Below are 26,785 nucleotides of genomic sequence, written 5' to 3'. Positions count from 1 at the left end.
CTTTACCTTTAACATCAAATTGATTAAACTTTGTTGAAGTGCTAGAAAATCTTCCTCCATGAAGTGGACAATCAAGTTAATGTTTTCTCTGATATTTTTGTATTTGTATATAAAGATTATCATTGTATGTAAACATGTCCTAGTGTATACTCCATCTTAATAGTAGACAGTATTTACTAAGAAAAATATTTTTTTAAATCTGCAGTATTCCACAACGTAGGAAAACAAGTCTATAGGACAGAGGCCTTTCTTAAATTTTGCAGGTAGTGATTTCTCAGACTGGTGCCAGTATCAAATTTCTAGAAGGCTATGAAGGTCAACACATCTATTACACTTGCAGATCTTAACTATGTTGTAACATCAAGATCAACAATTTTAGAGGGGAAAGTACTTGAAATATGAAGGGGAATCTGGGGAACCCTTTAGTTCCTGTAGGAAATTCTATATACTGGTAATGTCAAGTGTTTTCATGAATACCATAACTGAGAGAGGTACTGAAATGACGTTTTGCTGCTTGTTAACGTGTATAATAAATGAGTTTTTCTTTCTTTTCCTGATTTCATACACCTTTGCAGCTCTAATTAGAATGGAGGTTTTTTAAGAGCTGTTGTAACAATAGAGATTGTTTTGTCAGAATGTGCCAGTTGTCAGTTTCTCATACATATTGAAGTCACACCAGACCTTTGTTTTGGGCTTTTTTGTTGTTATTATTATTCATGAATTAAAGTATCCAGCAGTGCAGAATTGTAAGAGAAAGTGTCTAACTGTGTAAATGGATTTCCACATGGCTTCATGCTGGTCTAGTTGCTTCAATAAGCTTTTTAGGAAGCCATTTAGCCATATTAGCCATTCATTGTAATAAGTGCTCAACCAATGGTGAAATATCCCAGAAATAGTGCCTTTGGAACAGAAAAGGGCAGTAAAATGATGTTTTGATGAATGTTAATATAATTAATTTTCCTTTTTCCTATTTTGTTAAACTGTGAATAATTATTTTTATGCTCCAAATCTTTTTATAGCCATTTTTGGTGATTATAAATGGAAAATGTATTTCCTAGTCATGTGTGTTCTTGGTTCCCCTTCACTAACCAAATCCCAAAGCAAAGTCATCTCAGTACTTATTCAGAGGTGAATTCTATATTCAGTCCTGCCTGAGACATAAAGCTGTCAATGAGAGATTTGTCTGAGTAAGGACTGAGGGAGGGATCTTCTGAGCTGCCCAGCACTCTCGACTTAGTATTGAGGATATTCAGAACTTCACAAAGATCCCAGTTCATAACAGTTCTTCAGCATATGCTTACCTTTAAGCACACAAGAAGTCCCACTGAAGTTAGAGAGTCTACACATATGCTTAAGTATGCTGAAATAGGACCAACATAATGGCAGCCAGATATAACCCCTAATTACTAACTATAAAAGCTATTTCATGCCCATTCTGCAGAAACTATATTCAATTCTGGTGATTATTCTGAGGAAGAAAGGGAAGGGATAATTGCCACCAAACACATTTCTAAGTAGCAGTGTTATTTTATATGATATGGGAGTTACAAAACAGCATACATTAAATGAGGTGGAAAATCTTGTTGATATGAGAAAGGGAGCATGTCTAGTTGATGGAACAGGGAACGAAGAGGAGGGAAACTTGAGTTCTGTTCATAGTGTCCGATATGATGATAAGCACGACACTGAAGATTTCTGTGCTTATTTCCCCTTCTGTGAATGGGTATGATACTTTTATTGTGAGGCATAATTAATGTTTATAAATTACTTAAACAGCCTTAGAGGAAAGGCTTCTGTGTGAAATGTATTAGTAGAATAGTAGCCATGATCTGGTTAGTAGACTGATTCCTCCTATCTTAGATCCAATACAGAGTAAAATGGTCTTTCTTCCAAAAGTGTGCTTCCCAGACTATCTAATCATTCTTTTTAATTTTCAACACTATTATGTGTTTCAAGGGTAACAGTTACTTTTAGAGAAAGAGCTATACTTTTCTGCAGTGTTTTAAAAAATTAATTTGGCTCTACTATGAAACAAACTAGTTCTGAGTCTGTGCAATGATCTCTTGAAAATTCATTCCAAGTTCTATGCCATCATTTACTGTCTTGCTACTTATTTAAAAAGTCACATCTGATACTGAGTCATCTTTTGTTTGCATTTTGAAAGAATTTTTCTTTTTTGTAAAATGACTTACACTGTCTTGGTTGATCCAGACTTTTTTGAGCAGGGGTGCTGGAACAATGTGTACAGTGGGGGTGCTGAGAGCCATTGAACCAAACTGTAAACTGTGTATATGATGGAAAACACTTCAAGCCAAGGGGTCTGGCAGCATCCCCAGCACTCCCAATTCCAGCAGCTATGTTTTTGAGTTTCTGGGAAGCAGGGAGGAGAGGAAACAAAGAAACAGTCAACAGTTTAACATTATATCCATCCCCACTCAAAAGCATCACCACTTAAAGAATTTTCAAAATTATTCAGCTACACTGAGTGCTTTTAAAGTTTTTGGGTGAAATCTTGGCCCATTGAAGTCAGTGGTTTACATCAATGGGGCCAGGAATTCAGCCTTGCGTTTTACCATGCTGAAAAATACCTCAGAATTGGGGTATTTCCTATACTTTAAATGAGTAATACCCCAAATACTGTGGAAAATTTAACTAAAGTATGTCAAAATTTTAATGGTATCAAATATATATTCAACCCACTTCTATTTTTCTCAGTCCTTGGCAGCAGTGACTCATTAGGTTATGAAACAAAGAGACTAAAGATCATGTTCATCCACTGTACTAGGCTTGGGTTTTTTTTACTGTTTTACTAGCTAACCTACTGTTCTGTCTCCAGAGATCATTTCCTGAAGTACAAGTTTTGCATAATTTTCAAATATGAAGTATTAAAGTATAAAATCTACTCTTTCAGCAGCACTGGCACAGATGATTTGTGCAGCCTGAAGTTTGAAAAAACAACTATGCACACAGCATATATCCACGGTAGCATTAACACAATGTTTGTTGTTAGAGAAAGCTGGAGGCAGAGTTCTCATTTACTAATGTATCTCTGGTACCATCCATACCAGTTTCCCATCAGCTTAAAATTGCATCATTTATTTATGATACTCATATACCCATATTTGTGATACTCATTGTGGTTTTAAACTACTTTGACTAGTCAAAAAGTAGAATATAGAGGTTTTGCAGATCCTTTACTAATTAGTTAATTACACTGTTATTATTTCAGTTTATCGTTTACAAACACATACAGTACTATACTAAATACAATTTCTTAAATATTTTTCAGTTTAAAGAAAGTTTAATTAAAAACATGGAAAGACTTCCATGTGAGGTAAATAAAAAAGATTAACGCTATATATTTTGCAGAGGAGATGCATGAGGTGACATGCTGATGGTATGTAAAATAAGAATAAATTAAAAAATAGAAATTTTCCTGTGGCCAGATTATTCCATAACCACCCATTATGAAATTTCTTGAACCATTCTTTGAAGCATTTGGTACTGGCTATTGTTGGTGTTAGGATGCTAGTTACATGGATCAGTGATTTGATCTGGCAATGCAAATTCTATGATCCTCTGTAATATGTAGCAAAAAACTATACGGAATACTGACAGTATAGAAGTTAACTGATCCAAAATTGTTCTCATAAATTATCTTTTAAATACTGATCTGCACACTGCAGATGAAATCCAGCCTTGCTGAAGTCAACGGGAATTTTGCCTTGACTTCACTGGGGCGGCTACAGTGTTTCCATCAGTCAGTTGCACTTGACTTACATCCTCTCTGCAGGTATTCCACCTTTTGTTGTGATATCAAGAATTCTCAGAAGCAAAGGGGAATCAAGTCTGGTCAGCTCATAGTTGGGTGACATTCACTGAACATCTTAGTGCTGCAGAAAGTTGTGATTCACTAGCTGGACCTCCTCCCTCTGAGTCAAAAATAAGAGTGCACAATACAACATTGACAGGTTTCAGAATAGCAGCCGTGTTAGTCTGTATTCGCAAAAAGAACAGGAGTACTTGTGGCACCTTAGAGATGCATCCGATGAAGTGAGCTCTAGCTCACGAAAGCTTATGCTCAAATAAATTTGTTAGTCTCTAAGGTGCCACAAGTACTCCTGTTCTTTTTTTGAAATTCTGATCTTAATTTGGACCCTGAGTCATTTCTGCAGACACCTCCAATACTTCATTACAGACCTCTCTGTCTTTCCCGAGCTTTACGATGTCTCTGTAGCTAATGATAAGACCACAGAACTGAAATGGATTTTTTAAAAAAAAACTATAAATAATTTTATCCTAGGAAATTGGTGGTGAAAAAAGTATATAGGCAGATGTGGGCTAGAGTTAATGTTAGGTAATCAGACAAAAAGTGCTTATACAGAATTGTACATTTGACACTGTACCAAAAAAAAAATATTTCCACTGGATTTGTTAAAACCTTGCGAAGAGGATTTTGTGCCTTCTGTGCCTTCTTCCTGTTATGTCACAAATCTTTTATTTAGTACACTTCCTTCAGTCATATCCTTTCCATTTGACCAAAGAAGTTCCAGTAGAAAGCTGTTTTGGGTTAAACCTGCTTATATAAAATGTTGTATTTTAGTCTGTTATTAATATTTATTTTTATCAATTTATCATTTTGGCAGTCAGATTGGATTAATCCATTCTTAGTTTGCTCGTATAGTTGTGCATCCAAGACCTTGGGACCTCTGCATTTTATCTCAGAGAAAACACGATATCTAAAACAGTGTTTGTTACCACATATCCTGTCTGATCTGTTCCCATCCCATCTAAATTAAATGTGGTGTCAGCACTGTTAGCAAGCATGGTGATTCTAGCATAAATAGTGATAAAGAAAACTTAATGTAACTGTCCACTAGCCACTACTACCCTTAAGGGGCAGACTACCCAGTCACATAAAGCTACTTGTGTTAAAGACAGGTATGATAAAAATACTTTAAATGAAACACTTATTAAGGAGACTTAAATACAATAATACTTCAATTAAGTAAACATTTATAAAAGACTCCTTCAGTTGAGACATTCTGAGTTAAAAAAACCCTTGATTTTCTTCTGTGTTATTTTTATTTTATTTTTATCTTAGCTTTTATTTACTTATGTTTTAAAACTGGGACATTTTATGGGAAAAAATGTATCATCACAATATTAAGTTTGTGAAATCAAGCATAGAAAAGTCAAGACATTCCAAATTTATTGAGTGATGTTCCGGCTCCACTGAAGTCAATGGCAGTTTTGCCTTCGACATCAATGGAGTTAGTATTCCACCCATTGTTTCTAAGATAATATTAACCATGTTGTTACAGGTCCTGATTCTGCTGTTCCTATGCAGGAGAAATGTCCGCTGACATTAACTGGAGATAGGCCAAATCAGGCTGTCATAATATTTTCTACTGAAGTGGAAAAAGTAGTTTGTGCTCATGGAATTACACGCTGTCTCCTAATTCCTATTCCCCCCACCTAATTCCTATTCCCCCCACTTTCCACTGGCTTCTGTCCTCCAACGGCCTTCTCTCCAACATCTCCAACCACTACTATGTCCCTCTCCCCCTCTATTTCTATCCCTCCCTGCTCCTGTCCGTGTCCTTCCCCATCCTTTAGTTCCTTCCACCCAGCTTTCCCCCCATATCCTCCCCAAACCCACCCCATTGCTTACCTCTCTGTATCCCAGTGTGGCTGATTTCTGCTCCTTCTCAACATTGCCAGCAGACAAAGGGCAGGCTCTCAACATATAAATTCTCACATCAGTGGAACTATGACAACTTATACCAGCTGAGGATCTGCCCCTATGTACTTAGTAAATACAACCAAACTGACCCTGAAAATAACTACTCCTAGATGAGTGAATATATGAGTTAAATACTGATCTCAGTAACACAAAATAATCATATGGAAACCCTGCCCACAGTCACATTAACACAAACTAATTTGCCAAGACACAAAGGACAGTAATTTGAGCCTCCTATAGAGTGCAGAATAGCACCTGGTTTACGTATATGGGTTTTTTGGTTAAAAAAAGGGGCAAAACTGAGTCTTAGAAGGTAATATGATGCATTAATATATAGCACATGCTAATGCTCCTGTCATCACTTAAAAAACTCTAAAGCAGTTTGTAACATAGATGTGTAAAAATATGTGCTTGAATGTAGCGTAATATGCTGCCACAAGTGAAAGGGGGATTAGAGTCCAATGTTGGGACTCACTTTTTTGCCCCTTTGTGGGGTTTTCCAAGCTACTGCTGAGGCCTTAGGATCTTTTCCCCTTCTCATTTTTCCCCCTTTTATTCTTAATGTTTTGGAGGGGGCAGCTTCTTGTACGAGTAAGATATTAGACAAACACAATTGCTTTTTAAAAAATGGATGTTATTTTCCCCTTTGTAAGTGGACTGGGTGATATAGTTAGACCTTAAGAAAATTAGCCCATGAGCACTACCAAGAGCAAAGCCATAACAGAGGCAGACAGAGTGCAGGCCTCACTGCACAGCTCTGAGTGCATCTATCAGTGCAGTGCCTACAGGAAAAGAGAGGCTTTCATTTTTTATTGAAAAAGTATACAAATCAAATTAGACAATATCTCATATATGGCCTGTAAACACTCCAGATATTCAAACATTTGGCTTACTTTTGAACAGCAATTGCCATCGCTGCTCCAAGTGAGCTATGTTGGTGTTTTGATATTCCCATTCAGAGTATATCATGGTTTTGTAATGCACATATGTGTACATTTCTGAGATATTTGAACTCAGCTCCCTGGAGATAACATTTATCTCATAGAACTAAACAAAAAGGATTAAAATGTCAAGGTAGGAAATGGAAAGCTAGGGTAAATGGCATAAGCTAACACAGATCAACCTAACATAGGCCTTTATTATCTGCTTAAGCTTAAATCATTTCAGAAGGCTTGTAAAAGTTTACATCTTACTTCACTTGACGACGATTATTGTGAAGTGTTTATAATTACAAGGTAAATCCTGTCCTTTGCTGCACAATAGTAATGGGTGTTGACACCTGCCCTCAGTGCACACATGCAAAAGTGGGATAGAATTCCAACACAGCCGTAGTTAGAGCTAAAAATCCCAGTGGGATTCAATTGCCACAATTAGATGGGGTATCTGCTGGTTAGGAACCATAGTCATATACCCAGCACACATACATCCATCACTGGAAATTTTTAAGAGGTTAGACAAACACCTGTTAGGGATGGTCTAGATCAGGGGTAGGCAAACCTTTTGGCCCGAGAGCCACATCTGGGTAGGGAAATTGCTTGCAGGGCCATGAATGTAGGGCTGGGGCAATGGGTGGCATGCGGGAGGGAGTGCGGGGTGTGGGAGGGGTTGCAGTGTGCAGGAAGGGGCTCAGGGCAAGGGCCTGGGGCAGAGGAGAGGTGTGGGGTATACAAGGAGGCTCAGGGAAGGGGGTTGGGGTGCAGGAGGGGGTGCAAAGTGAGGGAGGGGGTTGGGGTGCAGGGAGGGGTGCAGACTGCAGGAGGGGGCTCAGGGCAGAGGGTTGGGGTGCAGGAGGGGTGCAGAGTGTAGGAGGGGGTTGGGGTGCATGCAGGGGGCTCAGGGCAGGAACTTGGGCTGCGGGGTGCAGGAGAGGTTTGGTCTCTTGCCCATCGCCACTTACCTGGAGCACCTTCAGGGTGGCCCCAGCCCCACGCCGCTCCAGGAAGCGGCTGGCACACATCCCTGTGGCCCCTGGGGGATGGGGAGCAGAGAGCTCCCCATGTTGCACTTGCCTGACGGTACCTCCCCCGAAGCTCCCATTGGTCATGGCTCTCCACTGAAGTGTAGATGTGCTCTAGGAGGTGCAGGCCAATGGGAGTTTTGGGGGTGGGTGTGGGGTACTCACAGGCAAGTGAAGCGCATGGAGCAGTCTGCCTCCCCCCACCCCTCCAGGGGCCGCAGGGACATGGTGCTGGCCGCTTCCCGGAGCGGTGTGGGGCCCACCGCACCATGGGGTGGCAATCCCGTGGGCCAGATCCAAAGCTCTGAAGGGCCAGATCCAGCCCGCGTGCAGTAGTTTGCCCACCCCTGGTCTACATAATACTTAGTCCTGCCATGAGTGCAGGGTACTGGGCTAGATGACCTCTTGAGGTCCCTTCCAGTCCTACTATTCTATGATTCTGTATTAAGTATTACAACACACGCTAGCCTGACATGAACAATAGCTCCTTTTAGGAGCTATGGAGGTGCATCATTCAGTGAGATGCTCCTTGGCAGAATGGCTTTCGTACACACTGTAACTTCGGTGGTGTTCTGATTCTCTCCCCTTTTCCTTTCCTCTTATCCCCTCTTTGCTTAGAGAGGTTTGGACATGTAAGGGTACATCTACACTACAACTGGGAGCATATCTGGGATCAGGACAGGTGACAGCTTGGGTTAGTTACCTAAGTACAACCCCCCCTGGACACTCTGGGTCTGTACTTGGACAACTATACATCTGTTTTTAGCACTCGAGGTCGAATAGAGCTAGCATGTCTATCTATTCATACTGAAAAGCACATTCCCAGCTGAAGTGTAGATGTGCTCTAGGAGGTGAAGTTTAATCCTTGGAATGCAATAAGTGAACTGTTTTCATAGCTTTCTGTGCATTTTATCAGTTTTGGTTACTGACAATTTTTCCTAATACCAGAAAATGAAAAAAAGCAGATTCTTGGTTTATTTTGTTGAAGAACAACTGTAGTCTCTGTCTGACTGAAAAAAAAATGCATTAATGTTTTCCTGGGTCTCTGCAGCATAGCTTTATCTTTAGTCATTCAAATATAAAATTATTATACCTTTTGCAGAATATTGGATGACAATTTACTACTATAGATTTCAGTTAGGGGAAGCAGTGAGAAGACATTAGTATTAGAATAAACTCATATTCTTACTCACCAGTATTAGAAATTGGAACAAAAGTGTTTTAGAGTGCCGTCACTTATCTTTTTATTCTACTCCAACTAAGTACGTTCTCTCCATAGCACTTTTTGTAATATCCATACTTGGAGGCTGCTGGTAGTTCATTCATGAGGTATCTGGAAGGGTAAAATAATTTAATGTGGTGCTTCTATTTAGTTAGATGGGCATATGCTTTTCATCATTATTTTATATGATATAAACTATATAACATGAGTAGCTGAAAACCAAGGTCTCCTAGATCAAAGTAATTTTACAATAATTCCTCAGAAACTTATGATAAAAAAAAGGAAATTGCTTAAATTTCTGTTGGAAAGTTTTACAACTTGCTCCTTCCAAAACAACCCCAAAGACCTGAAGATGCTAGTATTTATTGTACCTGTTGTTTACATATATACGCTTCATTACGGTACTCACAGATCATTTGAACAACTCTTTGGATATAGAAGGTGTTACGTTCAGGGGCATAGTCCAGACCAGTGAGGGGTGGTGTGAACACCTCAAAATGCTCTGTTGCTGTGGTTCTTTTGTCAGGATGCTTCCAGCCCAGCATACAAGCATGCAGTACTTTGAGTGTCTGTGTCCTTTTTGGCCCTAGTTCAGTGCTCTGACCCCAGCAGCCTGCCTACATCACAATGTCCCCACTTTAGTCTCTATAACCCAGTTACTACATGCAGGGGAGACACCAACATGCTCCCAGTCCCGAGTATTCCCTGTGCTGTCTGCCCTGAAGTGTCCAGCCTTTTCCTGGAATACTCAGAGGAATAATAATATGGTTTGTTCGCTACTTTTAGAGAGACAAAAGCATATCACAGCTTATTAACTTAACTAGAGTAAATATACCCTTTGTTGTAAACAAGTTTATTAACAAAAGGACATAGCTTAAGTGATACCAAGTAGAAGGAATAAAGTTAGAAAGGCTTACAAACTAACAAAAGTAAAACTATGATTTCTAATGGTTAAGACCTAACTTAAGAAGCTACAGTCTTTGTTCAAGGTCCTTACAAATCTTCTGTGCCCAGAGACTTCAACCCCCATGGTTGAAGGACCCATCTTTCTCAGCTTGCAAGAGCTCTAGCCCTTGTGTATGTCCAGTGATGGATACCAAGATGGCTTCTCCTCTCCCATTTTATATCTTCCCAAACTTACTGTTTTATTCCCAAACTCGGGATATCATCACGCTGTTCTTCCCTTCCTGTGGACTTCCCATCCTCCAGCTGATTTGTATGTAAATAGGGCTTCCATTGTTTTTGGTCACCAACTTTAAAGCATAATATCATTAAGTATCCATATTTCCTCATATAGTGTTAATACATGCATATCTTTCACAATCATATTCATCACCAGTGTGTCAGTAGTTTTCAGAAAAGACCTTGCTTGGTACCCTTTTATAATACAGTAATATTGTACACAAGCAGTTGATTAAATGACTTACCATTTGATGTTCAGTCCCCCGGTTTCTATAGCCCAGGTAAAATTTCTCCCTGCTGCTGGGATATAGATGCCATGCTGTCTAATCCCCCGTGGAATAATTTTGTTTATCTTATACATAAATCAACCTTCATTGTGTCTTCCCGATGAGCAGGCTGGACAAACAAACAAATACATGTTCCTTTGCAAGGGTAGACTGGCTTATGCATTGCTTGCCAAACACATTTTAAAAACTAAATTCTAGCACATATTCATAGCTTTTTGCACATATCCTGTGCATACATCACAGAAGAATATTAATGATCAGTGAGTTATTAGTGTTCCAATGACATGCCACCTTTTAGTGCAGATTATGACAACATTGTGTTAGGAGCAGTGAGTGTGTCAGGCGTGACCAGAGCTGCTGATAGAATGGTGATCCACAAATGGGCCTGTGTGTTACAGTAGGCTAAAAACTACACTGAGAACATGAACTCAATATACTATCCCAGGCAATGAGAACATTTCAATTCCAATAAAATATTCAGCTAGTGTTGTAATTTATTTGTGATTGAGTCACTCAGTGATCCTTGGAAAAAATTAAAAGGTTTCACTAAGCAAATGAAAACTGGAATAGATAAGAAATTGTATGAGCAGCCTCAAGAATTTAGCTTCTTTTAAAATACTACAGCTGTTTAGTGTTTTATCCGTAGGGGTTTGTCTGTATGGTGAAGCTATTGCAAAATAAACTAGGGTGTGAATTTAAAGTATTTTAAAGTGTGCTTCCCAGTTCAGATGGACAGATATGCATTCACTCTGCTCAAGCTAGCACACTAAAAATAACAGTGTAGCCAAGGGTAGCACTGGTGGTGACTTGGGCTAGCCATCTGAGTACAAACCTGATTCCCCACCCATCCTTGGCTATGTACTTAGCAGCTAGCCCGAGCAGCTGCCTGTGCTACCCCGGCCACACTGCTATTTTTAGTGTACTAGCTCAAGCAGAGCTAGCTCACATCTATCTACCCAAGCTGGGAAGCACACTTCCAGCTACAGCACAGACATCTTCTAACCATTCTTTTTTTGTGGTTTAGAGCATATCAAGAGCTATTCTGGGCTGTTTCCCCATGTAGCCAAGTCCTAAATCTTGTGATTCTCTATCCACTGAGCCCTCTGAGATTTGACTTCGATTGGCAGAAAAATACACTGTTAAAGAAAATTTCATCAGAAAATATAAAAATCACATTTCTCTTCATATGCGGTGTTTGAATAAAGGAAGTTTATCAGGTTATAAATTAATTTAGATGGACATTAACATAGCACGTTATCACTTAATCTTTTCAGTTAATTCCACCATTTTATCTTCTTTCTTTGCATTTACTTTTGTGACACTTAGGGTACGTCTACATTTTGAGCTGGGAGTGTGATTCCTACTTCAAGGAGATAGAAGCGACCTTTGATCAAACTAGCATGCTTAAAATAGACTATAGCTGCAACAGTTCAAGCAGCAGGATGGGCTAGCCACCTTGAGTATGTGCCTAGGGTCTTTGACAGGCACATTCTTCCACAACATAATTTGGAGAGTCTAAAACCTTGTAAACGCTGGTTTTGGTGGTTTCATTATGGGGATAACAGAATTCTTAATTAACCATTGTAGCAAGTGAATGTCATTCCTATTGATTAGGACATCATAAAAAATAAATAACAGAGTTACTGCTAATGGACACACTACTAACATAACAGACATTTCATTTTAACAAAATAAAAATGGAAGTTCCCTAAAAGCAGTATATTCAATTGTATTTTTAAACTATTGGTTGTATCTGTATGTCGAAGAGCTCTCATCACTATAGATTAATTGAAGATTTACATATGCATTGCTTATTAATAATAAGGGAATTTCAGGGTCTAAATAATAAAATGATGCACAAATGTACTTCTCATTCAAAAAGAGTGATGATATTTTAAAAAAACTGTACGTTGTTGAAAATCAGCTCTCTGCCAGAAATTGTAACACTAGCTCATATCTGCCAAGAATTAAGGGCTAGTCTATGTGAACATTTTGATCACATGAAGCTGAGATGCGACTGTCCCTGTGGAACCTGCTGATGCACACTGACAGTTCATTAGTGTGCTTTGATTCAACCCCCAACTGTCCGCAATCTATATGCTCTGACAGACAGACAAACCCGAAGTCCCAGCAATTTCATTTGTTACCAGCAGTTTCCATTTTATCTTCCTTTTGGGGACACAATGTGATGAGTCAGCCACTACTGTTGACATGATGTAGGGTACACATATATAAAATATAGGCTGGTATAAAGACCTATATCTGGGTTGGATTAATTCAGACTGTGTGAATGCAAATGGCAATTACCCAGGAATTTTATTGTATTTGTTAATAACTATTATCAGATAAAGCAATTGCTTCCTTGTCTACATGAAACTTTAATTGTTTTATTTTGCACATATCTAAAGCATTTTAATGTGTAATCTTGGAGCATTACTGGCGTTCAGGGACATTTGGTCACATAAACATACAGGGTCTTATTTTCAGAAGTCATAGGAATTGTGGATGCTCTGCACCTCTGAAGATGAGATCCACAGAACTATGCACTACAAAATCATGAGTGAGCATACTCTCTTCTTGTTCACATTAATATTTTATTTTCATTCTTGGACCCTGACTCATATGGTTTTGGCAATATCTATGGCCTTCAGAATTTCTCTATTTGCAGTTCACTATAATTCTTTACTGTCTCTTTATATTCTTATTGATGGCTGACAATTCTGCATTTGAATGAGAGCAATGTGTTTTGTTTAGGAAGAGAAACGATGCCTAGCAGAAAGGCAAATCACATTTTCAATTACATTTGACTAGAATTGGGAATTTGGAGTACATAGGAACTTATTTTGAGAACTCCCAGACAAAAAATAAATAAAAGTGGAATTATGGTTGAGAGTACATAAAATATATTAGAGATATTATAATTATCTCAAAATCCAAGCATTATTAACCAAGGAAATTCAGATTCTTAAACTTAAATTCTTAAACTTAAAAGAAATCCAAAATATTAAAATATGGAAGTGCACAATTAGGCACCCAAACAACCTTAACTTTGCTCTGTAGTGACATTATGCAATAACCATATAATTATGATGAAGGCATATAGTTTGTGGTGCTAGATTAGATGCAATTGATTTTTGAAGACACATTCAATGTTTTCTGCCTCATGATGTTTAGATGACCTATCCTTTATAAGAAGTCTTGAGCCCCTTTTTCTGATCACAGATTACCTGCACACCTCCATACTTGTTGAATTAATCTAGAATCATAGAATTGTAGGACTGGAAGGGACCTCATCTAGTCCAGTCCCCTGCACTCATGGCAGGACTAAGCATTATCTAGACCATTGTTAGGGAAAAAGGGTTCCCCTCCCGTCTAGGGTTAGGAGGGTAGCCTTCCCTGGACTTCTGTATTAGCCAAACAAAACACAGAGTCTTGGCTCTTTGATAAAGTGAGGCACTTTATTGCTAGCGAATACGACAGCTGAAGGGCTCACCAATTCCTTTTCAGAGGAAAATGGTGAAGCCCCGAACAAAGAACAGGGATGAGCTTTTATAGCTTGGTTCAACATACATTGTGATATCTCTTCCAGTTCGAACCGGTTAACCCAGTCTGTTTGAAGTTCTGGGGTAGGTAAGAGCATGGAGGCTTATCTGTATAAGGAATTCTCTCCCCAAAAGCAGGGAGTGCAGGTTACACACAGTTCGCATTCTTTCTATCCATAAACAAAGTAGAAAGGACAGATAAGCATAGAAAAAAGACAGCAGCGTAGCTTTACATGATTATAGGGTCGCTTTCTGGGTTTTTTTCCTATCAGTTCCCCCCTTTGAGCCTGAAGATAATTATCTTACATGGCTCATTATTCATTGTTTAACATGTTCATGTGTTTCTCATCTTGGTTAACACCACCCTTCTTTACATATAGTATTTTTGCTGGGCTCATGGTTTTGGTACATACCCGGTGGAAGAGAGCACAACAACTGGACGCACAGCAAAACAGCAGACCCACAATCATAAGGAATCCCACTCCATACACAAACAAGGTTTTTAGCCATCCAAAGTTAGGCAACCAGCTGGTGAGCCAGCCCCACAAGTCAAAGCCCACACTGGGAGAAATAGAGGCCTGCTTATGAAAGAAGGCTGACACGTTTGCAATTATGTTAGTATCTGTGACTATGCGTCCGCTTTGATTTACATAAAGGCAGCATGTGGCATTGAGAAATGTGCACACCCCTCCCTGTGCACTTAAAAGCTGATCCAGGGCCAACCTGTTTTGCATACTGTAGCGAGCTAGTGAGTTTATTTCTTCTTGCAAAGCTTGGATTGCATCTCGAGTGGCGTTAGTAAATATTTCCATTTCGGCTGACATATTTTTTAGCGCGTATTCAAGTTGGCCCACCCCCACCCACGGAAACAGAATACGGAAGGCGCGCATACCTGTACTGCCTTCCTCGACAATAGGATTATAACTGGTATCTCGACGGGTTCGTCGGGTTGTGTCTCTGATTTCTATTAAGTCTCTACGATGCATCCCTCCTGGCCAGGCAAAGGCCACCGTGCATCTTCCCAACCACCTTGGGGGCAAGGTCTTTCCTGCCCAAGTGCCACATACCCACCATAAGTGATGATCTCCTAATACTATGCTATAGTTGCCTTTATTGCCCCCTGAGTTCTGAGATACTTCCTGCAATCGTCCCACCAGGGATGCAGCATCATCAGGATTGGGTCCTATTCCCCCCCATTTCCATAATGTAAGGCCGGCAAATTGAGTCGCATTTTCTCTGAGAATGTACCCCACATAGCCTCCAGCACGGGCATAGTTGGCTACCTCAGTACCATTGGGATACAGCAAAAGAGTAGTACTTGCATTGTTTCCCAAAATTAGAATTTTCTCACAGTGGGTTTTCGGGTATTTTCCCAGAGTAGTTTTGCCTCGGGTGCGTAGCGACCTCTTTTCTACGCACAAGGGGGCCTTAACGAGCAAGTCTGGGCGATGGTTCGGGATCCAGGTCCTAAAATCTATGGGTCCCCTTCCCCTTTTTCCCTTTTGGCCGTACCACGCCAAACCATTTTGCCAAGAATTGAGGAGCGCTGGAACCGGCAAAATGGGGAACCCTTGCAGTGAATGGGAAGAGAAGTGGGAACACACCCAACAGTCACTAACATTCCATGCGTTGGTTAAATTTTGGGCTAATTGTAGAAACGTATTTTTATCCCAACCCCCCAGGGCAGAGGTCCAGGTTAACGCCCATAGCCATACATACATTATAAACACTACCAGCTACTAACAACTCTAAAAAAAAAATAATATTAATACAATATTTGTAACAGTATACTAATACTCCAGAGTTCTGTAACTGCTTCTGATTCCGCTGATTGACCGGTACCCAGTTCATGTAGAAGCGGCGGTCGTGATGGGAGTCGTTGGGGATGTTGGAGCAGGAACCTTTTTACAGTGGCTGCAGTGCACCCATCTATCGATGCCCTCGACCTTCACTGCAGTTGGAGTAGTCAGAAGGACTTGGGCCGGGGCCGACCACCTTGGTTCCAGGCAATGCTTCCTTCGATGGATTTTAACACAGACAAAGTCTCCTGGAAAAAGAGAGTGCGCATAAGTATCAAGCGGTAAAGGTTGGGCATCTTTTACTCTGGCCCATGCATTACTCAAGGCATCTTGCAACATGCGACAATAACCCGCCAACTTATCTTGCCCAGCCATTAATGAAGTTTTTGCTGGGGCAAACCCGTCTACACTGGTTAGAGGAATCGGCAAGGGTCGGCCAAATAGAATTTCGAACGGTGTCAACGAATGCTTCCTATGGGGTGTATTACGAAGATTGGTTAACACTATGGGTAACACTTCAGGCCACTTTAATCCAGTCTGCTCGCATAGCTTTGCCAATTGGGTTTTTATCAGCCCATTCACCCTTTCTACTTTTCCTGAACTTTGTGGATGATAGGGGGTATGCAAGGCTTGTTTTATGCTGAGGGCCTTTGCTAAGTGTTGAATAATTTGGGAAGTGAAATGGGGGCCTTGGTCACTTTCCAAACGAGTCATTATCCCGAAGCGGGGCACTATCTCCTTGAGGAGACACTTCGCTACGGATACTGCATCTGCCCTTTGAGTGGGGAAAGCCTCAACCCACCCTGAAAAAAGATCAACCAGGACAAGCAAGTGTTTTAGTCCTGTCACTGGTGGTAAGTCCATGAAGTCCATCTGGACCACAGCAAATGGGTACTCAGGCAGTTTGCAATGTCCCATAGCTTGTGGTTTGACTGCTCCTTGGTGATTGTACCGTTGACAAAATTCACACTGTGCAGTGACGGTCTTCGCAGCTGCATGGACCCCCGGAGCAAAAAACAACTTCTCCATTTGAGCCACTAATCCCCCCTTTCCCAGGTGCGAGGCCAGGTGGAGTGCCTGGGAAACCTGAGGGAGGAGTTGTCTTGGGAGAACCGGACGACCGTCCGGGCTGACGTAGAGGTTGTCCTCATTTAGGTGGCATCCAATGGATTTCCAATGGCTAACTTCGGCCGGGGGCGTCGTCTGCTGGGCAGAGAGCAAAACGGCTGGCGTCACTGGTTGCAGTAGCAGGGGTGCCAAAAAAGGAAAAGGGGCTGGAGCCCCACAGAGGGCAGCATGACGGGCCGCCGAATCGGCTGCAGCATTTCCCTTGGAAACCTCGTCCGAGGCGCGGGAGTGGCCCTTACAGTGTGTAACCGAAACAGCTGCAGGAAGTTGAATAGCCTCTAACAAGGCAGAAATCAAGGCAACATGGGAGATCTGAGAGCCGCTGGAGGTAAGGAACCCACGATGCTTCCAAAGTTGTCCAGTAGAGTGGCATACCGAAAAGGCATATTTGGAGTCAGTATAGATGGCCACAGTTTTGTTTTCAGCTAATTGACAGGCCCTAACAAGCGCCACAAGTTCTGCTGCTTGCGCTGACTTTTGTGTAGGTAAGGCATGCGCTTCAAGCGTTGCCATCAGGGTAACAATTGCATAGCCAACTCGCAAGGCCCCAAACTCGTCCCGACAGGCGGAACCATCACAAAATAATTGGAGGTCAGGATTCTGCAATGGAATATCAGAGAGGTCAGGACGAGGCGTGGAGATCAAATCCACCACGTGGAGGCAATTATGGGGTTCCCCATCCTCAGGCAGAGGCAAAAGGGTTGCAGGATTCAGGACTTCGCAGCGGCGTAGGGTAACAGCCTGATTGGCGAGCAAGGCCAATTCGTACCTGGTCAGTCTGGCTGCTGTGAGGTGCTGCGTGGATCCATGATTAAGAAGTGCTGCAACGGCATGAGGCACTTGAACTAGAAGAGGGTGGCCCAAGGTAAGCCCCGAAGCTTTCTCGACCAACACGGCGGCAGCCGCAACAGCGCGGAGACAGGGCGGAAGACCCTGAGCCACTGGGTCAAGAAGGACCGAAAAATAAGCCACCGGTCGCTGGCCAGGCCCAAAGGGCTGAGTTAGCACACCAGACGCCGTGCCAGATTGTTCATGGCAAAATAAGGTGAAAGGCTTTGCGTAATCCGGTCTGCCCAGGGCTGGTGCAGAAGTTAATGCTTGTTTGAGGGCGGTAAGGGCGTTATTGTGTAGAGTCGTCCATGGTAAGGGTTCGGGAACGGAGTCCAGCAGCAAATCGGTGAGGGGGTGCACTAACTCCGCATAAGCCGGAATCCAGGCTCTACAATAGCCACTTGCTCCCAGTAACTGGCGGAGTTGCTTTTTAGTGGTAGGCCTTGGCATACTCAGAACGCTTTCAATCCTGTCCTGAGTAAGTGCAGTAGAAGCATATGAAATACGATGCCCCAAATATTCCACCTCGGGTTGGGCAAACTGTAGCTTGGAGAGTGCCACCTTGTGACCTTTTTCGGCCAATGCAAAAAGAAGGATTCGAGTGTCCTGTACACAGGCAGCCTTGGCTGTAGAGCACAATAACAGATCATCAACGTATTGAATCAAAGAAGAACCCATAGTCAACGAAATAGAGTCCAGATCTCGCTTTAAATACTGGCTGAAGATGGTAGGGCTCTCCCTGTAGCCCTGAGGGAGGCGGGTCCATACGTATTGACATCCGTCAAAGGTAAAGGCAAATAGGAACTGTGAGTCTGGGTGCACAGGGATGCTGAAAAATGCTGAAGACAGATCAATCACAGTAAAATAAGTAGCCCCTGGGGGAATAGCAGTTAAAATAGTTGCTGGATTGGGAACAACCGGAGCTCTCGGGATCACAATAGCATTAATCAGTCGGAGGTCATGCACGAAACGGTAAACCGGTTTGCCATCGGGGCCAGGCTTGGGTTTCTTAACAGGAAGAATAGGTGTATTGCAAGGGCTGGTAGCCTCCTTAATGATTCCTTGAGTTAAAAGCTGTTGTAGGACTGGCCGAATGCCCTCTATGGCCTCTTTAGGCAATGGATATTGCATTTTTCGGGGCAGAGGGACATCTGTACGGTAATTGATATACACCGGTTCTGCTGACTTTAAAAGTCCAGTTTCAGTGGACGCCGAGGCCCACAATGCTTCAGGAATATCAGATAACTCAGCAGGGACAAAGGGGGCGGTGGGTGTAGTGGCTAACAATGCCATTACCGTAGCTTCAGGGACCGAAGTAGGGACTGAGAGATATAGCCCCTCCGGGCTGCAAGTTATAGTTGCTCGTAGTTTACATAACAGATCTCTACCTAATAAATTTGCAGGACAGGAAGTTGCAATTAAAAAGCTATGATCCTCTGATAACGGGCCAAGCTGGACCGTTTGCTCCGCAGTTAGAGGAAGGGCGCACACGGTGCCACCAACGCCTATAGCTTTTACGGTTGCAGAAGTGGTAGGAAGGGTGGGGTCCTGTAGAGTACTTCTATCTGCCCCGGTGTCGATTAACATTGAATAAGTTTTTCCTCCCACCACAACTGGAAGCTCCGGGTGGTTTGCATCCAACTGCACTGTCCAAGAAGCGGAGGGGGTTCCTGGCGAGGGGGACGAAGCATTGTGGGTGGCTAGCTTTCAATCAGTACTTCCTTTTTCTCGCCCCCTTTCCTGTACCCTCTGGTAGGCTTGCATAAGAGGGTCAGCTGGCTGGAGGGGGTAATTTGGGCACTGGGCAGCCCAGTGTCCTTTTTGTCGGCACCGCCGGCACTCATCTGGCCCTGCCCTCCCGGGCCGTGGCTGGAAGCTCTGACCTTGTGATCCCCATCCCTGGGTAGAGCTGCCTCCTCTTCCGCCTCGTCCCCGAAAGCCTCCCCTCCTGCGGCTTGCATCCCGTCCCCGAGAGCCGTCTTGGAAACCTTGCAACTGCAGATTAAGGAGCTTTTCGGACCTCCTAGTGTCTAATTCCTTCCTATTCCTCCAGGCATGGGCTGCTAACCCCACCACCTCCTCCAGCGTTTTGTTTTCATAAGCTGGTTGACTACACACATACTTCCGAGCGAATGGTAATAAATTTTTTACATACTGGCCGATCACTTGTGTTTTCGCTACAGGGGAGGTTGGATCTAAGCCGCCGTGGTTTTTCAAAACCTTACAAAGGCGGTGGAAGAATTCCCCTGGGTGCTCATCGTGCTTTTGAACACATGCATCTACCTTTCCCCAATCATACACAGGCTTAGACATATCCTCTAATGCTTCTAAGATTCGCTTTCTCATTTTATCCCACTCTTGAACGGTCTCTGGAACATTCCAATCCATTTCAGGTTTCTCTTGCGGATAAGCCGCACTGCCTTGCACCGCCTCTCTAGCTTTCTTATACACCGTTTCCTTCTCACCCTCGCTTAGCACTTGATTTAAAATCATTTCCACATCGTCATAATTACAATTATACATTGTGAAAATACCCTTTAACTTTTTAATAAATTCTTCCGGACACTGTCGAAATGAGGGAAAAGTAGATGACCAATTCATTAGATCCGTGCTGGTAAAAGGGACATACACCATCTGTGTCCCCCCCCTACCGCTCGGCAGTTGTCGCATAGGCATTTGGACTGCACTAGCTATTGCAGCTCCAAGAACTTTTGCCTTAGGGGTGCCTAGAGAACCGTGAGACCGGGTCTTTGCAGGGGTTGCATCACTGGGGTGTCGCGGATCAGGACGTGTCAACCCCCTGGTAGAGGTGCCAGCCTCTGGATCGCCCCCCCGCTCTGCGTTAATTGTGGGGGTATCGGTAGCTAGTGGGAGAGTGGGACCGCTCCTTTCCCCGGTTGGGGGAGTGGGTGCATCAGGGTCAGGCTGCGGTACCCCACCCCATAGCCAGCTACATTCTTCCAATGGTATAGGATCCCCCGCTTCTTTCAATGGGAGTTGGGGATAAATAGACTTTGACGTTTTTAGCTTCTGGTCAGCATGACTAGATTCTGGATTGTATGGTGGGGGCCGCATGGCTTTAAGTTTTTCTACCTCAGCACGTAAACTAGTAGTTACACTGGCACTTTTGCGCCGTTCGGCCTCCCTTATCCATACATCAGAATACTTAAGTTGCCGCGGTTGTAAATCATACAATACTTTTCGTAATTGAACAATGTTATGTAACTCAAATGTTCCTTCCCCCGGCCAGCGATTTCCTGGTTCCGGGTCGTCTTGCATCATTCCCACCCAGGGACCTTGACACAAAAATATAAACTTATACAAAGCTTTGTTGCCATCCGATTGTAAGGCCTTGATATCCCTATCATAATGTTTTAACATATAGCCCAGAGGCGTAGAAGGATCAACAGTTCTACTGGACCCCCCCCCCCCATCTTTTTCCAAAGACGGGACCCCCGGCTGTTGTCTAGACAATCACAAAGGAAAAATTCAGAACTCACCAAGTTCCCACCGGCCGGTGTTCACCAATAGGTCCGGACCCTAGTGCCTTCGGGATGCCTTATTTCGCCGAAGCGGCGGGTGGAAGCGAGACGGGAAGCCTTCAGGGTTAAAGCAACCCGGGTGCCGGCAAGAAGGATTCAGAGTCCCGACCGTCCACCGGTCCGGAGAAGAGGCGATCCCGGACGAGCCCCCAAATTGTTAGGGAAAAAGGGTTCCCCTCCCGTCTAGGGTTAGGAGGGTAGCCTTCCCTGGACTTCTGTATTAGCCAAACAAAACACAGAGTCTTGGCTCTTTGATAAAGTGAGGCACTTTATTGCTAGCGAATACGACAGCTGAAGGGCTCACCAATTCCTTTTCAGAGGAAAATGGTGAAGCCCCGAACAAAGAACAGGGATGAGCTTTTATAGCTTGGTTCAACATACATTGTGATATCTCTTCCAGTTCGAACCGGTTAACCCAGTCTGTTTGAAGTTCTGGGGTAGGTAAGAGCATGGAGGCTTATCTGTATAAGGAATTCTCTCCCCAAAAGCAGGGAGTGCAGGTTACACACAGTTCGCATTCTTTCTATCCATAAACAAAGTAGAAAGGACAGATAAGCATAGAAAAAAGACAGCAGCGTAGCTTTACATGATTATAGGGTCGCTTTCTGGGTTTTTTTCCTATCACCATCCCTAACAGATGTTCGGAGATTTTTAAGAGCAGGTTAGACAAAGACGGAGATTCCACAACTGCCCTAGGCAATTTATTCCAGTGCTTAACCACTCTGACAATTAGGAAGTTTTTCCTAATGTCCAACCTAAACCGCCCTTGCTGCAATTTAAGCCCATTGCTTCTTGTCCTATCCTCAGAGGTTAACAAGAACAGTTTACCTCCCTCCTCCTTGTAACAGCCTCTAATGTACTTGAAAACCATTATCATGTCCCTCCTTAGTCTTCTCTTCTCCAGACTAAACAAACACAATTTTTTCAATCTTCCCTCATAGCTCATGCTTTCTAAACCTTTAATCATTGTTTTGCTCCTCTCTGGACTTCCTCTAGTTTGTTCACATCTTTCCTGAAATTTAGCACCCAGAACTGGACACAATACTCCATTTGAGTCTTAATCACCGCAGAGTAGAGTGGAAGAATTACTTCTTGTGTCTTGCTCACAACACTTCTGCTAATACATCCCAGAATGACGCTTGGTTTTTTTTGTGAACGGTGTTACACTGTTCACTCATATTTAGCTTATGATCCACTATGACCCCCATATCCTTTTCTGCAATACTCTTTTCCAGGTAGTCCTTTCCCATTTTGTATATGTGCGACCGATTGTTCCTTCCTAAGTGGAGTACTTTGCATTTGTCCTTATTGAATTCCATCCTATTTATTTCAGACGATTTCTCCAGTTTGTCCAGATCATTTTGAATTTTAATCCTAGCCTCCAAAGCACTTTCATCCCCTCCCATCTTGGTATTTCTGAAAACTTTATAAGTGTACTCTCTATGCCATTATCTAAATCATTGATGAATATATTGAACAGAACCGGAGCCAGAACTGATCCCTGCAGGACCCCACTCGATATGCCCTTCCAGCTTGACTGGGAAATCACTGATAACTACTCCCTGTGAATGATTTTCTAACCAGTTATGCACCCATTTTATAATAGCACCATCTAGATTGTACTTCTCTAGTTTGTTTATGAGAAGGTCATGTGAGACAGCATCAAAAGCCTTACTAAAGTCAATATATACCATATATATAGTCAATATATACCATATATAAAGTCAATATATACCATATCCACCACTTCCTCCCATTCACAAGTCTTGTTACCCTGTCAAAGAAAGCTATTAGGTTGATTTGACATGATTTTTTCTGAACAAATCCATGCTGACTCTTACTTATTACCTTATTATCTTCTAAGTGTTTGCAAATTGATTGCTTAATTATTTCCTCTGTTATCTTTCCGGGTACTGAAGTTAAGCTGACTGTCCTGTAATTCCCCAGGTTGTCCTTATTTCCCTTTTTATAGATTGGCACTACATTTGCCCTTTTCCAGTCCTCTGAAATCTCTCCTGTCTTCCGTGACTTCTCGAAGATAATCACTAATGGTTCAGATATCTCCTCAGTCAGCTCCTTGAGTATTCTAGGATGCATTTCATCAGGCATTGGTGACTTGAAGACATCTAACTTGTCAAAGTAATTTTTAACTTATTCTTTCCATATTTTAGCCTCATTTTCACTGGCATTCACTATGTTAGATATCCAGTCACTCCTAACCTTTTTGGTGAAAACTGAAACAAAAAAGCCTGTTAGCACTTCTACCATTTCCACATTTTCTGGTATTGTGTCCCCCCCAACCCCCCTTCACTGAGTAACAGGCCTACCCTTGGTCTTCCTCTTGTTTCTAATGTATTTGTAGAATGTTTTTTTATTACCCTTTTACGTCTCTAGCTAGTTTAATCTCATTTTGTGCGTTGGCTTTTCTAATTTAGTCCCTATATACTAATCTAATGTGAAAATAATAAAAATTTTCAACATGGCCACTACAGCACTGCAGGTGTGTATTTTCTCATAAATATTTGAGCCGGTATTTGTGATGCTTTTGCTTTCTGCAAATGTTATAGTTGATAAAACTCACAAATATGAATATTTGTGAATTAGAGGAGATGTGAATATCAGCTAAGTGATTTTATGGCTTTTATCCCCAAGAATATTTGTGAATTCTTTATGCCTAATTCCATTTCCCATAGTTTCCCTCTACTGGATATGAAGTTTGCTTGAGTTACTTCCCAAAAGCAAAAGTAGAAGTGTGGTGCTCTTTAAAGAGGAATTCTGATTCTCTACGTATTCTCTTAAGCGCAGCCCCATTAGAAATTTTTGTATAACCAAATTTCTAAGTTAATGTATGTAAAATGAAATTTGAATTTATTATCTAAACCAAGTCAGAGGTGATACTCTCAGAGGACCATTTTGGAGCCTGCATCTGTGCTTTCACTTCAAGTGAGAATACAACTTTAATATGAATTATTTTCCTTTCTCACATTGAGCACTCCTATTCCCATAAGACAGTACAGTTGTCTGAACATGCAACAACAGTAATACTTTTAATTGTAGTGTACATTTTCTGAAGTCACTGTTAAACTTTCACAAATAATTTCTACAAATGATCATTTAATCTGTCTACAGCAGGAATTTTAGAAATATCATAGTACAGATGCTTCTTAATACAGAGGTTGATCTCATGGCCACTGTACAGCCACCTCAGCTCCTGTTGTGTAGACCTTCTCCCCTCTCATTTATGATTGTGAGACATCCCTGTGGCAACTACAGCATTTGCCTCTGAAGAAAAATATTTAATTCACTTTTAGCTGTCTCATAATGCAATTTGACAGATGAGAATAGGAAAGAGAGTCAGCACCATGAGATCAGCCAGCTCTGTGTGGATGAATGAAAGTGCTTTGTGGACCACAAGTGTTCCTCATTCTCTAGTTGGGGACTTCTGCTATAAAGCATATGATGTGTTTTAATAATCCATGATTGAGAAACACTGGAATTTGTCATAGACACTGAAACCAAAGTTTGGGGGATAAATCCTCATTAAAGCAGGTTTCCCCATCCCCTTTAAAAGTGTTCTAACATGAAGATATAGTAGGACAGGGTTCTTGAAAAACCCTTTGACGCCGGTGGAAATTTTACCATTTACCTTGATGGCAGTAGGATCAAATCCTACTTAACTTTGTTCCCTCTAAATCATGGATAAGTCTAAATCAATTCTCAAATCATGTGGTATCAGTAATAGTGTATATGACATAACTTATTGTAGTGATTAATAGAGCCCCTTTTTTCCTTTCCTTCACCATACACTGTAAAAACTTCCTATGTGTATTTACTCCAACACTTTCAGATGACACAGTTCTTCCTAAGGCATTTTCCCAAAAACCCACATACCATGATGAGATCTTTGAGTAAAATTAGATCTGTTTTTGGATTGTGCATGTTTAGTCCATTGCCCAGTAGATTAATTTTATGTTAATAGTTTAAGTTTGTAAAAGCTAGTAATTTCCGTGTTCTCATGAATAATTAATTTCCTCTGCAGTTCACAAAAGGTTTTTCACATTTCAGATTTGCTAATTAAATTTTCCCCTTGTCTTGTTTTTTCCAGCTCTCGTAAATGTGAAACTTTGGGCTATTGATCGGCAATGTTTTCAAACAATAATGATGAGGACAGGCCTCATCAAGCATACTGAGTATATGGAATTTTTAAAAAGGTATGGCACATGTTTACTTTTTGAAAAATACATTAAAACTCCTGTCCTCACTTATGGCTTTTGGTGAGTGCAGTGTATTGATTGTCTCCTCTTCTAATGTGTTGTTAAACCACCTATATGCCATATCATACAGAAAAAAGGAGGAACACTGGAGATAGTAGTCTCATCACTGTTCATCTTCTAATTGTAAGTTATTGGTTTGCATCATCATTTGCAAAGAGGACCACATCAGATTGCACCAAAACACAGTTTGCATTTTAAAACTGAACACTTATGAGAGTCATTCAAAACTACTTCATTAAAGAAAACACATATCAAAGAAATGAATTATAATTATAATATATACATGAATTCCCAGTAGAAAAAAAAATCTAGCTTATATGCTGTTTAGGAAATCATTCATTTTAAAGTGCATTTTTGTTCCTCTGTCAAACAGATACAAAGGCAAGTGAAACCAAGTTTTGTTGTATAGGCTTCTATGGGGAATGGGTAAGTGGACTAATATAAAGAAGTCATAAAGTGATGTCTTCTTCTTCAAACCTGAATTTAATCTTACAAATTTGATTCAGTTTCTGCAGCCATCTCAAAGCATCATAAATCTGCCTTACTTTAGTAATGCATAATGCCCCAATAACTAAGTATATTATGGCAATAAAGAATGAAGTCAGTTTTATGTTGATGAAATAAGTTTTAAAAGGCCAAACCCTGCAGTTCTTTTTCTGGAAATTTACCACTTGAGGTCAGGGTGAGATTACAGGTAGCAACTTAATCACTAAATACTTCATCACACGTTTTTTCCTAGACAACAACCTTTCCCATAGACTTTAGTGCTACTGAATCATTTCCATTCCAATGCTCGTCCTTGTCACTGTGTGTCACATACAAGGAATTGGTGAGAGACTGGATGCTATGACTGAGTTGCTGAATAAATACATGGTGGAATCACCATTTCTCTCCTCCTCATAAAGTTTTGGGTGAGCAGGGATTCTCAGATTTGGCCTCTTCCAAAAAGAAATGAATTTTATTTAATTGCTGTTTTTGATTGTTTTTCAGTTTGCTTTCAGAAGTAATCATGACTATTTCAGTAATTTTATGATTAAATTTATTTACAAGGTATTTCCAAACCAGACCCTTTTAATTAAATGCACTATATGATACAGAAGTATTGCAAACAGTAAAAATTAGTGCAATAAATACTGAACAATGTCTCTGATGAATAGACATTTTATTGACAAATTATCCTTTCTGCTCTACTTTTTTCTTTTGTTCTAAGATGAAACATATATTTACCAAGATATATACTTCTTGATACTGTAACATAGTGGGGCTGCTAACATT

The 26,785-nt window shown here is 41.4% G+C and overlaps 1 protein-coding gene across 3 annotated transcripts in view; it reads left to right on the top strand.

Moving 5' to 3' along the window:
* The window catches only part of PRKG1 (protein kinase cGMP-dependent 1), a 901,242-nt gene that overhangs the window by 553,909 nt on the left and 320,548 nt on the right, over positions 1 to 26,785 (top strand). For all 3 annotated transcript variants that reach the window (XM_073353692.1, XM_073353693.1, XM_073353691.1), the window contains one exon: positions 25,342 to 25,447. In XM_073353692.1, coding sequence (XP_073209793.1) covers positions 25,342 to 25,447 — 106 coding nt within the window. The remainder of the gene's footprint in view (positions 1 to 25,341; positions 25,448 to 26,785) is intronic.

The sequence above is a fragment of the Lepidochelys kempii genome, chromosome 7 (assembly GCF_965140265.1).
Source record: "Lepidochelys kempii isolate rLepKem1 chromosome 7, rLepKem1.hap2, whole genome shotgun sequence".
NCBI classification, from domain to species: domain Eukaryota; kingdom Metazoa; phylum Chordata; order Testudines; family Cheloniidae; genus Lepidochelys; species Lepidochelys kempii.
The sequence above is the reverse complement of the archived record's forward strand: the minus strand, read 5'-3'. Positions and strand labels throughout refer to the sequence as shown.